Genomic DNA, 14,115 nt, shown 5'->3' on the forward strand with positions numbered 1-14,115 from the left:
AAATAGATGGGGAGACAGTGGAAACAGTGGCTGACTTTATTTTCTTGGGCTCCAAAATCACTGCAGATGGTGACTGCAGCCATGAAATTAAAAGACGCTTGTTCTTGGAAGAAAAGCTATGACCAACCTAGACAGCATATTAAAAAGCAGAGACATTACTTTACCAACAAAGGTCTGTCTAGTCAAAGCTATGATTTTTCCAATAGTCATGTATGGATGTGAGAGTTGGACTATAAAGAAAGCTGAGCACCGAAACCGAAGAATTGATGTTTTCGACTTGTGGTGCTGGAGAGAGTGGTGCTGTCAAGAGTCTCTTGGACAGCAGGGAGATCAAACTAGTGAATCCTAGAGGAAATCAACCCTGAATATTCATTGGAAGGACTGTTGCTGAAGCTGAAGCTGCAATACTTTGGCCACCTGTTGTGAAGAGCTGACTCATTGGAAAAAACGCTGATGCTGGGCAAGATTAAAGGTAAAAGGAGAATTGGGCAGCAGAGGATGAGATGGTTGGATGGCATCATTGACTCAGTGGACATGGGTTTGAGCAAAGTCCAGGAGATAGTGAAAGACAGGGAAGCCTCGCGTTCTGCAATACATGAGGTCACAAAGAGTTGGACACAACTAAGTGACTGAACAACAACAAAGTAACCAAAATGGTGATCCATGCCTGTGAAACTTTTGCAAGAAGAAACAAACAGTAAACATGATAAACAAAAAATATATCAAGGACAAATTTATGGTTACTGGGGATAAGAGGGCAGGAGGGATAAATTGGAAGATTGTGATTGACATATACACACTACTATATATAGAATAGATAGCTATTAATAATTAGGATCTACTGTATAACACAGGGAAGCGCCACTCAATACACTATAATGGCCTATAAGGGAAAAGAATCTAGAGTGGATATATGTATAATTGATTTACTTTGAGATATATACCTGAAACTAACACAACATTGTAAATCAACTAGACTCCAATAAAAATATTTTAAAACATCATAATAAGAAAGTGAGATATGTTGTGAAAAAGGTTAAAAAGTAAAGCAGGTTAAAGGGATTGGGATTTGGAAAGTGAGGAGTGGAGATGGAGATTGAAATATTCAATAGGGTGACCAGGGGAAGCCTTCTTGAGACCAGGTTTCACTTTGAGAAAGTGAGATATGAGAGACGAATTAAAAGAAGCTTTCTACGAACTAGAAGACTAGATGTCTTGGCTGATTTCTGGAGAAACAGCATTTTAGGCAGAGCAATGATCTTAAGTGAAAACGTACACGGAAGCCAGCGTGGCTGGATCTGAGTGAGCCGGGGCAAGCAGCTGGGACAAGGAGCAATGAGTGCCAGATCCTATAGGCATGGTAAGCAAAATGGGAAGTTGTTGAAGGGTTTCAAGCATGTTAATGATATGACCTGAGGTACATTATTGTTGCTGTGCTAAGAGAGAGCTGAAGGGATATTGTAGAAGCAGGGAGACCAGTCAGGAAGTTTTCCAGTAATTCGCATGAGAAATACTGGTGAAACCAGGCTTGTATTCGTAGAGCTGGTGAGAAGTGTTTTGGGTTATGAATATATTCAGAGAGTAGATCCAACAGAATTTCCTCATGGATTGGGTGAACACCTGGAAAGAAAGAATTACCCTTAATGGAAACAGAAAATGCCACTCCTCCACTTATCTGAATTTTTCATATTTTAAAACCCTGTATGGTTATTTGCTCAGTAAGGACTTAAGCATTTAAGATGAAAATTAATTATACATTTGATTGATTTGCAGATAAACAGAATATCTTTTTAAATTTGATATATACTTCTAGATATGCTTATTTCATTTTATAGGAAGATATTTCTCTTTTTTGAATAAGTGTAATTGCAGGCCTTAACCAAAAAACTTTTGTCCCTTTGGAGCAAATAGAAATAGGGGGAGAGAACAGCTATATGAAACCAATAGTTGAAGTTCAATAAAGGGACAGTAATTTTACAAGAATATAAAGTTATCAGTGGAAAATAGAATGAAATAACTCTAGAGCCTTTCTGTGATGATGGAAAGTAGTTGGTAGGTTAACTTATTTATTCTTTTTTTACTTTTCTATTTCTCTTATCTTGCTCATTGTACTTCTTTATATTGATTCCAATGAATCTTTGTTTATTGTCAGATTGTTTTAAGGCTGCCATAGACGTAGATAGAGCATCTTCAGTTCAGTTCAGTTCAGTATTGTAGTTTCAACTTTAGCATCAGTCCTTCCAATGAATATTCAGGACTGATTTCCTTTAGGATGGACTGGTTGAATCTCCTTGCAGTCCAAGGGACTCTCAAGAGTCTCCTCCAACACCACAGTCAAAAAGCATCAATTCTTCGGTTTCGGTGCTCAGCTTTCTTTATAGTCCAACTCTCACATCCATACATGACTGTTGGAAAAATCATAGCTTTGACTAGACAGATCTTTGTTGGTAAAGTAATGTCTCTGCTTTTTAATACGCTGTCTAGGTTGGTCATAGCTTTTCTTCCAAGAACAAGCGTCTTTTAATTTCATGGCTGCAGTCACCATCTGCAGTGATTTTGGAGCCCAAGAAAATAAAGTCAGGCACTGTTTCCACTGTCTCCCCATCTATTTGCCGTGAAGTGATGGGACTGGATGACATGATCTTAGTTTTCTGAATGTTGAGCCAACTTTATCACTCTCTTCTTTCACTTTCATCAAGAGGCTCTTTAGTTCTTCTTTGCTTTCTGCCATAAGAGTGGTGTCATCTGCGTATCTGAGGTTATTGATATTTCTCCCAGCAACCTTGATTCCAGCTTGTGCTTCATGCAACCCAGCATTTCTCATGATGTACTCTACATATATGTTAAATAAACATAGTGACAATATACAGCCTTGACTCACTCCTTTCCCATTTTGGAAGCAGTCTATTGTTCCATGTCCAGTTCTAACTGTTGCTTCTTGAACTGCATAGAGGTTTCTCAGGAGGCAGGTCAGGTGGTCTGGTATTCCCATCTCTTGAAGAATTTTCCACAGTTTATTGTGATCCACACAGTCAAAGGCTTTGGTGTAGTCAATAAAGCAAAAGTAGTTGTTTTTCTGGAACTCTCTTGCTTTTTCGATGATCCAGCAGATGTTGGCAATTTGATCTCTGGTTCCTCTGCCTTTTCTAAATCCAGCTTGAACATCTGGAATTTCACAGTTCATGTACTGTTGAAGCCTGGCTTGGAGAATTTTGGTCATTACTTTGCTAGTGTGTGGGATGAGTGCAATTGTGCAGTAGTTTGTACGTTCTTTGGCATTGCCTTTCTTTGGGATTGGAATGAAAACTGACCTTTTGCAGTCCTGTGGCCACTGCTGAGTTTTCCAGATTTGCTGGCATATTGAGTGCATCACTTTCACAGCATCATCTTTTCAGATTTGAAATAACTGGAATTCCATCACCTACACTAACTTTGTTCTTAGTGATGCTTCCTAAGGCCCTCTTGACCTAACATTCTGGGATGTCTGGCTCTAGGTGAGTGGTCACACCATCGTGGTTATCTGGGTCATGAAGATCTTTTTTGTATCGTTCTTCTGTGTATTCTTGCCACCTCTTCTTTAATATCTTCTACTTCTGTTAGATCCATACCATTTCTCTCCTTTATTGTACCCATCTTTGCATGAAGTGTTCCCTTGGTATCTCTCATTTTCTTGAAGAGAAAATTACTACTGGTTTAAATTATCTTCTAGTATAGAATGGTGCTTAGTCTTCGTGTATTTTTTGACATGGTAATTTTGGGAAAGATAGTGGAGTAGGGCATGGCCCAAACATGTAACTATTAGGTAGCATCATTTGTGCATCATTTTCTAGAGATTTGCATACAAGGTCTTCATTTTTCAAATATAAGTTGAAAATATTGTTATGAATAAAATAAAATTCAGCTGGTATCTGATTCATAGAGTCTTTTTCTTATTTTGTACTTCTGAAGTGGTCAATGGATACTAAAATAGTCCCATGAAAACTGTTTAAACCCCAAATTGGACCTTCATAATTTTGAATGTATAGGTACTTACCTAGGGAATAATTGAGAAAAAACAGTCAAAGTAAAGAGCTAAAAAGGACAATATCACTCTCAAAGAGTGGGGAAAAAGAAATTGGAGACCTGGAACATTCTTTAGAGAGTAAAGGGAAAGCAGCAGTGATGTTAGAAATGATACAAATTACAGTCTGAGATGGACAAATGAGAGAAGTAAGGTTGATGGAAGAGGAGAGGAAGGGCAGCAGACGGTGCGTTACAGTTGGGAACATACTGCCAAGAGATCACTGAGGGGTTAACAGTGAATGGAAGGAAAAGGAAAGAAGAGAGTTTGCTATCCATCAGCTGTGATGTTGTTTTTGAAATCTTCTGGACTTATCTGCTTGGAAGAGTCAAATATTATGTGGAATTATTTTTCATTTTGATATGAACTATGGGGTCTAACTGGTTGAATTTTATTATTGATTGATATTCCTGTTAAAATGAATTAACTTGAATTTTTATTGCCTTTCTGTTTGATAATCTACAAATCTTTATTAGGAATCTTGGGGGGTAAAAATGACTTTATCTGTCTCTGCTCCTCCCCTCCCCTGCACCCAGTATCTCACCTAAGTAGTTGAATGGTGCTATGACATATGACTCCATTTTATGACTCCATTAAACCCTCATTTAAACTTGAAATACTGGAGATGAAAACACAACACACTCCCTACTCTACAAATGCTGACTTTTTCTCAGTTTTATTTGTTTATTTGGAGTGACTTAAACATAATTCTCAGAAGGATAATATTAACATCTAGGTATTTGGCTTTTGGTAGAAAGAAATCCATGGTGTTATCTTTTTTTTTTTTTTTTCTACTTTTTAGTTTTTTGAATGACTAAATAGAGGCATTGAAGTGATAAAAGTGAGCAAAACTTGATTTAAACTCAGTGTCTAAGCAAATTCTTAGCTCATGGAGCACATTTTTAAAATTAAAATTATTATAGAAACTGCTACTTCCTGTTTAATTACACCTTTAGGAGAGCACTCTCTTTTCATGAAGATTAAGAAACTTCTTATTGAATAATTGAAAAGAAATGACAGAGTAGTCCTGTTAAACCATCACCATCTTTTACTGTCCCTCTACATTTTATCGTGAAAGCAGTGTGGTAGACTTATCAATAGCAAACACAATGAATCCTGTTATCTTAGAAATACTGTAATTCATATAGGAGAACATCGTTTATGATTTTTGAATCTGTCTGTTTTCAGTATAGTGCCCAGAAATGCCTTGGATGTAGGATGTATTTAGTTTTCAGTATTGTGAGGCACTAATCAGCTAAGTACCATAATCCTTCTTACAGAGTACATTCTTGCTTGACCTGAGCTATATACAGCCACATAGTAACGGCATTAAAGAATAACCTTTTTCTTAACAGGCCTATCACTAGAGGATTTTATGACTCCATCTGCAAATGAGTTTTGTTTTATATGTAACTTTTTAGTAATTGAGTTTGGAAATATAATGATCGTAAGCAAATAGAGACTTTCAAATCATCTGATTAAGGATGGCTCCAATGATTTTGCTAGAGCTAGAAGGATTAAATGAAAGCACTCCCTGGAACAGTGTTGATGTATTTTTGTCAACATGATGCTTCATGCTCGACAGATGTGCATTGGTTGAGCGAAAGGTAAAACTATAAAAAATGTGTTGAATACTGTGAAATGTAAAGAAAGATTGATTTTTTTCTTGTTTTATGATGAATATAAATTGTTTGATTTGATTTGTTAAAATTCCTTTTTTGTAGGAATTATAGGGATAGAACCTACATATTTTATGTTTTACAGGATTGTATGCATCTGTTAAATCCTTGATTTAATGTGCCTTCACAGCTTCAAATTTCGGAATTTGATTACAGTGTTATGTTTAAACTATATGGTTAGCATTGTGTAATTAAATTAAGGAAGTATCATTTCAATTTATTTAGCAATATCATGGTTTATTTAGCTTCTAAAGAGTTGGAGATTTTTTTCAGATTATTGGCTCTTCAAATATAATTTCTATTCTAATACTAATGTAGTGATAATTATTCAGTAATCTCTACTAAAAACATGAGTAAGAGATTTTCATATAGGTAGTGTTAATTGTAATAATACAGATTTGCATTTAGAGAAATTAGTAATCTTCAAGTTCTTCGTTCTTCTCTCAGTGTCACTATGATTCTTAAAAATTCCATAGGTTTTCAGGATTAAAAATTTAAGAATATTAAAGGTTAAGTTTTTTGTGTAATCTTTCACTGTTCTTGTAAATGTTTTCAAATGTTTACTGGATTACATTTTCAGTCACTTGATGATTTTATAAGTATGGTAAATATTGTAGGTAGTATAGTAACACAAACCACATAGGATGCTAAAGGGAATAAATATTAAAATAGAAACTAATGTTAAAAACATCATGAATTAATATAGAGTATATAAATTGAGTTACCTTTGGGATATTCTTTAAAGTGGCTTTAATTGAGGAAAAATCATTTTATTTGGAGTTTTGCTATCAGTCAATATGATTTTTAGACATGGAATTTTAAAAAGACTAATTAGTAGAATTTCTTGCTCAAACTATTATGCCTAACATTTATAATGAAGTATCAGGTGTGAATGTATAGCTCAAATATTTAGAAATAGATTGAATAGTTAGTTCAGATGACAAAAAATTATAAGCAGTGTACAAAAAATGCTGCCGATTAAAGTAGATTTAGGATATTTCTGCACATGATTTTCTATAAACTAGTTACAGTTAAATTGCTTGTGTGCTCGGTCATGTCTGGCTCTTTGCCACTCCGTGGACTATAGCCCACCAAGCTCCTCTATCCATGGAATTTTCTGTAAGCATACTGGAGTGGGTTGCCATTTCCTTTTCCAAGTTCTAGTTAAGACCATTATAATATGGTGAAAGAGAAAGTAATTGTATTAAGTTTCAATTAAGAAAAGTAAGATGAACAAATATTAGGTAAATACAGAGTAATATAAGTAGATATTTATATTGTTATATATTAAAAATAGAGATTGATGCATAATAGTGAAAATTAAAACACTGCATAATGTCGCAAATACATTTTATTCTAAAAATGTCATAATGCTGGATTGTGCCTTTTAATTAAATGGAGAAGGAAATGGCAACCCACTTCAGTACTCTTGCCTGGAAAATTCCATGGATGGAGGAGCCTGGTAGGCTATAGTCCATGGGGTCACGAAGAGTTGGACATGACTGAGAGACTTCACTTTCACTTTGAAGGAATAAGTGAAATATAATATCTTAGATGAATTGTTCCTTTCTTCTGAATTAAAATTTATGGGTTAAATACTTTTAAATGCTTTATGATTGTTTAGAGAAGTGTACAAGTTGCCATTATATTCTTTTTCCTATTAAATGTTTGCCACCTGATAATAGTAAATGCTAAGGCCTGCTTACAAAGGCCAGTAGTGAAGGCAGAGTTTAGAGGTACAGTAATTACATTTTCATGGATTTTCTTCAGTTCCTGAAAAAATATAGTATCTGAGAAATATAGCAATTCTAATTTAAAGAAAGTATATATGAAATAATTCTAATGATATAATTGGTAAAAATTGTTTTGATAGAGTATTTGAATATTTTGGAATATCTGATAGCAGATTCATTGTTTGGTAAGAATATTCTTAGAGTATCTTGCCCTGCTTCTAGCATGGCTTTAATACACTATCAGGTACTCTACCTCAAAGCATATTTTTAAAAACCCAGTTCCATGTTAAGTAACTGTGACAATAGTCATCCCAATTTCAGAAATCATGACCAATGTTCAAATTTTACTTACATAGTATGAAAATCAACATCCACAGTGTGATTCACATGCTTCAGGCAAATTTCATAATCTGTAGAACAAAGTAATTGTTGGCTTTAATATTGAATTCAGTTTTCCTAAGGTATGATTTTTAAAAAGCACTTAAATAGCTGTAAGGTCTAATTAATAATATACTTTCTTTTAGAATTAAATTCTGTAATGAATAAGTATTCTTATTTATCAATACAACAGAATATATATTTCCTGGATTATAAAGTTTCACTATGTTCATTTTATACCCTTCTTACTTTCAGAAATTTAAGTTAACTCCTTAAGGGAATTAAGTATTCCTTTTTCCTTCCTGTCTCTGTCCTATAATAACCATAATGATGTTAAATATATTACTAGAAACCTCTCATTTCCAAAGAGATTTTGTTCTAAATGTTTAATTCTAAAGGGAGTGGCACTCAAAATACATTTTTTGCCAAAGAAGTCATTCTATAGACAATAGTCTGAAGTCCAACATCGAAAGCCAAATTAACATATAATAATTAACATAGAATTACTGCCGTGGGAGTAGTAGGGAAAGAGAAGAACTAGACTGTTGAGCATGTCAGTGGGCTTGTGCACTGAGGGAGAGAGCAAGCCATGAACAGCAGAGATGGTCTAAGGAAGAATTACTCAGTTCTTTCATTCAGCAGACTGAGTACCTTTTATGTGCCACCCTCCTCAGATCTGGGGTGCCTGTCTTCTTGAAATTTAACAGTAAGCAGTATTATAGATATTTCTGGATAGAAATGGGTAAGATTACCTAGAGAAGTGCAGTGAAGATAAAGACCGTCACTAACTTCAGAATATCCAATTTTCCTGTGAACATTTTCTGCAACTTTTTACTTCATTTACTTGTAGTCTTAAATTCCACATTTGAGAGATTAATTTGTATTAGTAATCTTAGGCATGAAAGTATTTTGATAATATTGTAAAACCAATATCCATTCATTCTGATTTAGTCTGCTTGTTTTTCTTTGACTTTCAACTGAGATAAGACAAAATATAATGAGGTATTTACCAAGTATGGTAAATTCCAATTTACTCAGTTTGGTAGCCTGAAATTTTTTGAAGGGAGGAGCATGTGAAAAAGGCTTAGTGGCCTGATTTTAGATGGATTCTAGAGATGAACTATCCTGGAAATCCTTGATTTAATAAAATAACAGTGAAGAATTCAGTACATTTATATTTCATAAAACAGCTTTGAGTAAAAAAAAAAAATAGGAAAGAATAGCAACTAAATGAGGAGACCCAAGACATTTCCAGTAAAGCTATATGTTTTACATAAATGGGCTATACATTGTGTAACTATGTTATTCAGATCTTAGTTCAAATGTACTTTTTTAGAAAGACCTTCTTTCTTGAAAGCTTCCCTCAGTCACTTTTGTAATTTTACCTTGTTCCAATCTTCTTCCATAGGTCTTCATACTATATGAATTTGCTTAATTTGTTTATATGCTTACTGTCTGTCTTCCCCACTAGAGAGAACTTCTTGAGGGCAGAGACATTAATGTGCCTTTTCTCTGCTGTATTTCCAGCAACCGGCATCATAACTGGCCCATAGTCAGCACTAAATAAATATTTATTGAGTGATTGAATAAATACTGGAGATATAAAAGTATGTTAAAATTTAAGGTTTAGTGGACAGTCCTTAAAAGTAGGTAATTTAAAGTAGAATGAGTAGTATTTTGCTGGGGAAATATGGTCAGTACTGAATACTAATTAAATAATTATAAATGGAATGAATAGTATTTTGTGCTGGAGAAACACAAATTTCTATTCAGTACACACTTAATTTTAAGAAAATTAAAACTTAGTTAAGCAATCTTTAAATGAAACTTTAAAAATTCTTTTCTTATTTTTAGAGACAGATAAATTTATTAACTTAGGTTGGAACAGTTTGTTATTTAAACACTGAAATGTATCTGAATTCCATAAAGTCTGCATTTAATGGAGGTCAGATGGTCAGTTTGAGAAAGAGCTTATTTAATTGCTTATTCTTTAGAGTTCCCTAGAGAAATTTTCATTTATCTCAATATATACATTTGTAGTGTAGTAAGTAGATAAGTAGCTAGATAATGAGATGTGAATATTTTAAAAATTGGCACTAGTAAGTTAATTACATCTTGATAAGACTATCATTATTTTTTGCAATGCTTTAAACTTTCATTTAGGCATATTAACTTGATGAAGTTGTGGTATTGATAGTATAAGATCATAATCTCTAAGAAATGGAAGAGGATTTTAGAATCACTCAGCTTCTTGTAACAAAGGGTCATCTCTTAATCATTTCTGTATTTCTAATTTATATTATAGTACATGGCATTAAGTTTTTATCTAATACATACTTGTTAAAATAATATTTGAGTTAATGTGTAAAATCTATATCTCTCACTTTAAAGTACATGCTCAAAGATTAAATGTCTGTAAAAGTTCAAGGAACTGGTTAATAGTAGAAGTAGGACTAAGAAACCCAGATCTCTTAACTCCAGTGTTCTTTTCGTGATACATTGCTCCCATACTAGAATATTTTTTCTTTATTCATACGTATAAAATTAATGACAAAAAGTAAAATGAATTATGCATAATAGACTCATATATAGGATATTATGTAAGTTAATGCTGTATAGTCTGAGTGCTCTGTTTTGATTGTATATTTTAAACTGTTGGAGTCTAGTGTTATGTAAATCACAAACCTAAAAGATTTGTGATTAAGTCCTAAATATTTTATATGTAAATATGTAAGTGTATGTCCTTTTGTTTTTTAAGTACATACACTTGCTTAACCGTAAATCATTTAAGGGAATGGGCCGTCTCCTTCATTTACTGTAGTACTTTTCCCTTTACGATTCTAGGTTCGAGTCAACCCTAGCAATGCACATGTATGAGATTTGAAAGGTAGAAGAGATGACAGAAACCATTATTGTCAAGCAGAGTTGCTGGCAGGCAGATGGCCAGATGTGAAAGTTTTAGTGGCTCCTGGATTAAACCTCTGTTAATTGACCACCCTAATAATATGGTAATCAGCTGAGATAATTGGTGGCAAATTCCCCAAGACTTTTGGAATTCACCGAAGTTTCCTAAGGGCTGTTTTGAAAACCCTGTCTTTGGTTCTCCAGGCTGAGAACAACATTCAAGTCTCTGACCTTCATTACTTAACAGGATCAGCAATTGTGTAGTTTTGATTTCTATATTGAAACCCTGACTCCCTAGAAAACCTAGAGTGACTTTTGTTTTTATTAACAGACTCTAACTGATATATTGACAGACTGCATTCCTGATACGGGGGGTTGGTGATAGAAAAGAGATTTTTAGAGGAGAATGATAATTTTCTGACGTTGGATCATTCCACATGTATCCTTTCTCTGTTCTTTCTTTTGGATCAAAAAATATTGTCTAAGAAATTCTCAACTGAACTCTCTAATCTTTGTCGTCTTTAACTTCAACTGACCCCACCCTTTCATGTGTCCTGGGAAAGTCTCTGTAACAGTTATTCTAAACCTTTTCTGACATCTTCACGATTCCAGTTCCATTGCTTCTCATGTCTAGTGATTGCTGTTATTTGAGTTTGTGCCAGAGAAGAGGACAGTATGAACATTTTGTTGACAAAGAGTTATTTGTGTGATTGCAAGGTCTACCAGCTTGAATGGCGTTAGAGGGGCAGGTTGAAAACTTAATAAACAACTGTTTCTCTGAGGCTGTAAGGACATATTAGATACAGGTCAGCTATGAAGACAGAAGTGTCATGGAGCTGGCCTTAATTTAATGAAGATGGAATAAACATAGCAAATCTTTCTGATTTCTTTTTGAAATGAATAAATTATCATAGTTGGTATTTATTTACATTGCTTATCTCAAATTAGGGCAGTAAAGGGTTGGAAATATAATGATAAGATGAAGATTTAGATGAGCCAATACTAGCATGATCTAGGTAGATAATGAGTGAAAAATGACTTTTAAGAGCCAACTTTTAGTCAAAAAATGTTGACTAAACTATTGACCAAAAAACTAGAGATCAATCAGTTTAGCTTCATCATGTTTTCCAGTAACTATGAAATCAAAGTATCAGGAGTAGAGAGAAAGGAAGGTGAAATTTTTCTAAGCTTCTGAATAACAATTGGGCAATAGCGTAAGGGTATTGAGCCAAGCAAAAAAAGTTAGAATAAAGGCTATTTTGCAGCAGCAGGATGAAATGTTGATTATTTGATTTGGGGGCATATGTATATTCCATATGGGGTATGTCATTGAAGAGGCATATTAAAAGTACCTTTTAAATTTCCTATTTGAACTGAATAAAATGAGCATCAGTAAAACTTTTGTTATGACATGACTTCAAAATTAAAAAAAAAAAAGCACAAGAACTATTTGAATTTATCCATCCAGCCTTCCAGGGAATCAGTAAAATATGAAATTGCTTAAATTCTGCTCTTTTTATCATTCTTTTTCTTTGGTCATTTAGGAAAAGAAGTCCATCAGTGTCCAGAGATCAGAATAGAAGGTACGACCAAAGGGAAGAACGAGAAGAATATTCACAGTATGCTACTTCAGACAGCGCGATGCCTAGATCTCCATCAGATTATGCCGATAGGAGGTCTCAACGTGAACCTCAGTTTTATGAAGAGTCTGATCATATAAATTATAGGGACTCCAACAGGAGAAGTCATAGACATTCCAAAGAATATATTGTAGATGACGAGGATGTGGAGAGCAGAGATGAATATGAAAGACAGAGGAGAGAGGAGGAATACCAGGCACGCTATCGAAGTGATCCGAACTTGGCCCGCTATCCAGTCAAGCCACAGCCCTATGAAGAACAAATGCGTATCCATGCTGAAGTGTCACGAGCCAGGCATGAGAGACGGCACAGTGATGTTTCTTTGGCAAATGCTGAAATGGAAGACTCCAGGATTTCTATGCTAAGGATGGAACGACCATCAAGGCAAAGATCTATATCTGAACGTAGAGCTGCCATGGAAAATCAGCGATCTTATTCAATGGAAAGAACTCGAGAGGCTCAGGGACCAAGTTCTTATCCACAAAGGACCACAAACCATAGTCCTCCTACACCCCGGAGGAGTCCAATACCCATTGATAGACCAGATGTGAGACGTACTGACTCACTAAGGAAACAACACCACTTAGATCCTAGTTCTGCTGTAAGGAAGACGAAACGGGAAAAAATGGAAACAATGTTAAGGAATGATTCTCTCAGTTCTGACCAGTCAGAGTCAGTGAGACCTCCACCACCAAAGCCTCATAAATCAAAGAAAGGAGGTAAAATGCGCCAGGTTTCATTGAGCAGTTCAGAGGAGGAATTAGCTTCTACACCTGAATATACGAGTTGCGATGATGTTGAGATTGAAAGTGAGAGTGTAAGTGAAAAAGGTAAGCACTATATTCTACTCATACATTTGCCTGTAATTGATAAGAGTTTTTCTTTTAGGCTGTATTTCTGAGTACACGTTTAATAGGTATTTACAACCTTTGTTTTTAAGTTCTTTAATTGTGCTCATTATGTGAAGAAAACTTGAAGTTATAAAAAGTGAATACCTTTGGTAATTAATTTTCATAGAAGAAAAGTCTATTGATTTTTTTAAATTAGTTTTTGTTTCTGAAAATGTTCTTGCATCACTTGATGGTAAATTTAAAAATGCCTGTTAGCTATAGTTGTAAAAATAACATCTTTCGTGTTTCCTTTTAAAAAGACCAGTATGTTTATTACAGAACATCTGAAAAATTGCTCACTATAAAGAATTACATACAAGCTATCCTTAGTCTTTTCTGCCAAATATAGCTATTGCTAACATTTTGTTGTATCCCCTCTTCCAGTTCATATATATTTTGCATATTTACAAAATTGGTATCATACTATATAATTTTGTATCCTGATTTTTTTCAATTGATATCATATCATTAGCTTTTCTCTAAGCCTTCAGATGTTCTTCAGAAATGTTTTAAATGACTGCATTAGTGTTCTATCATAAGGATGTACCACAAACTAACTATTCATCTACTCGGGGTCGTTGCAATTGCTTCCGATTGCTAGTGTAAATGATATTATAATGGCTATCTTTATGCATCGTTTTTTTGCCTGTTTTCTGAGTATTTCACAAATACCTATTTGTGCTTTGAATCTTTTAAGGTTTTAATTCAGATACCAGCCTGCTCTCTAGAAAGATTGTAACACTCCATTCTCCTGTCAGACATGCTTGAGTTTTCAGTCTTGATGCACCAAATTTTTGCCATTTGAATAGACCAGAAAAAAATACTATCTCT

At 34.3% G+C, this 14,115-nt stretch overlaps 1 protein-coding gene across 50 annotated transcripts in view; it reads left to right on the forward strand.

Moving 5' to 3' along the window:
* RIMS2 (regulating synaptic membrane exocytosis 2) overlaps nt 1-14,115 on the forward strand; it is a 629,392-nt gene that overhangs the window by 324,229 nt on the left and 291,048 nt on the right. For all 50 annotated transcript variants that reach the window (XM_081502233.1, XM_081502232.1, XM_081502237.1 and 47 more), the window contains one exon: nt 12,299-13,224. In XM_081502233.1, coding sequence (XP_081358359.1) covers nt 12,299-13,224 — 926 coding nt within the window. The remainder of the gene's footprint in view (nt 1-12,298; nt 13,225-14,115) is intronic.

The sequence above is a fragment of the Giraffa tippelskirchi genome, chromosome 6 (genome assembly GCF_054371585.1).
Source record: "Giraffa tippelskirchi isolate mGirTip1 chromosome 6, T2T-mGirTip1v1.2.pri, whole genome shotgun sequence".
NCBI classification, from domain to species: domain Eukaryota; kingdom Metazoa; phylum Chordata; class Mammalia; order Artiodactyla; family Giraffidae; genus Giraffa; species Giraffa tippelskirchi.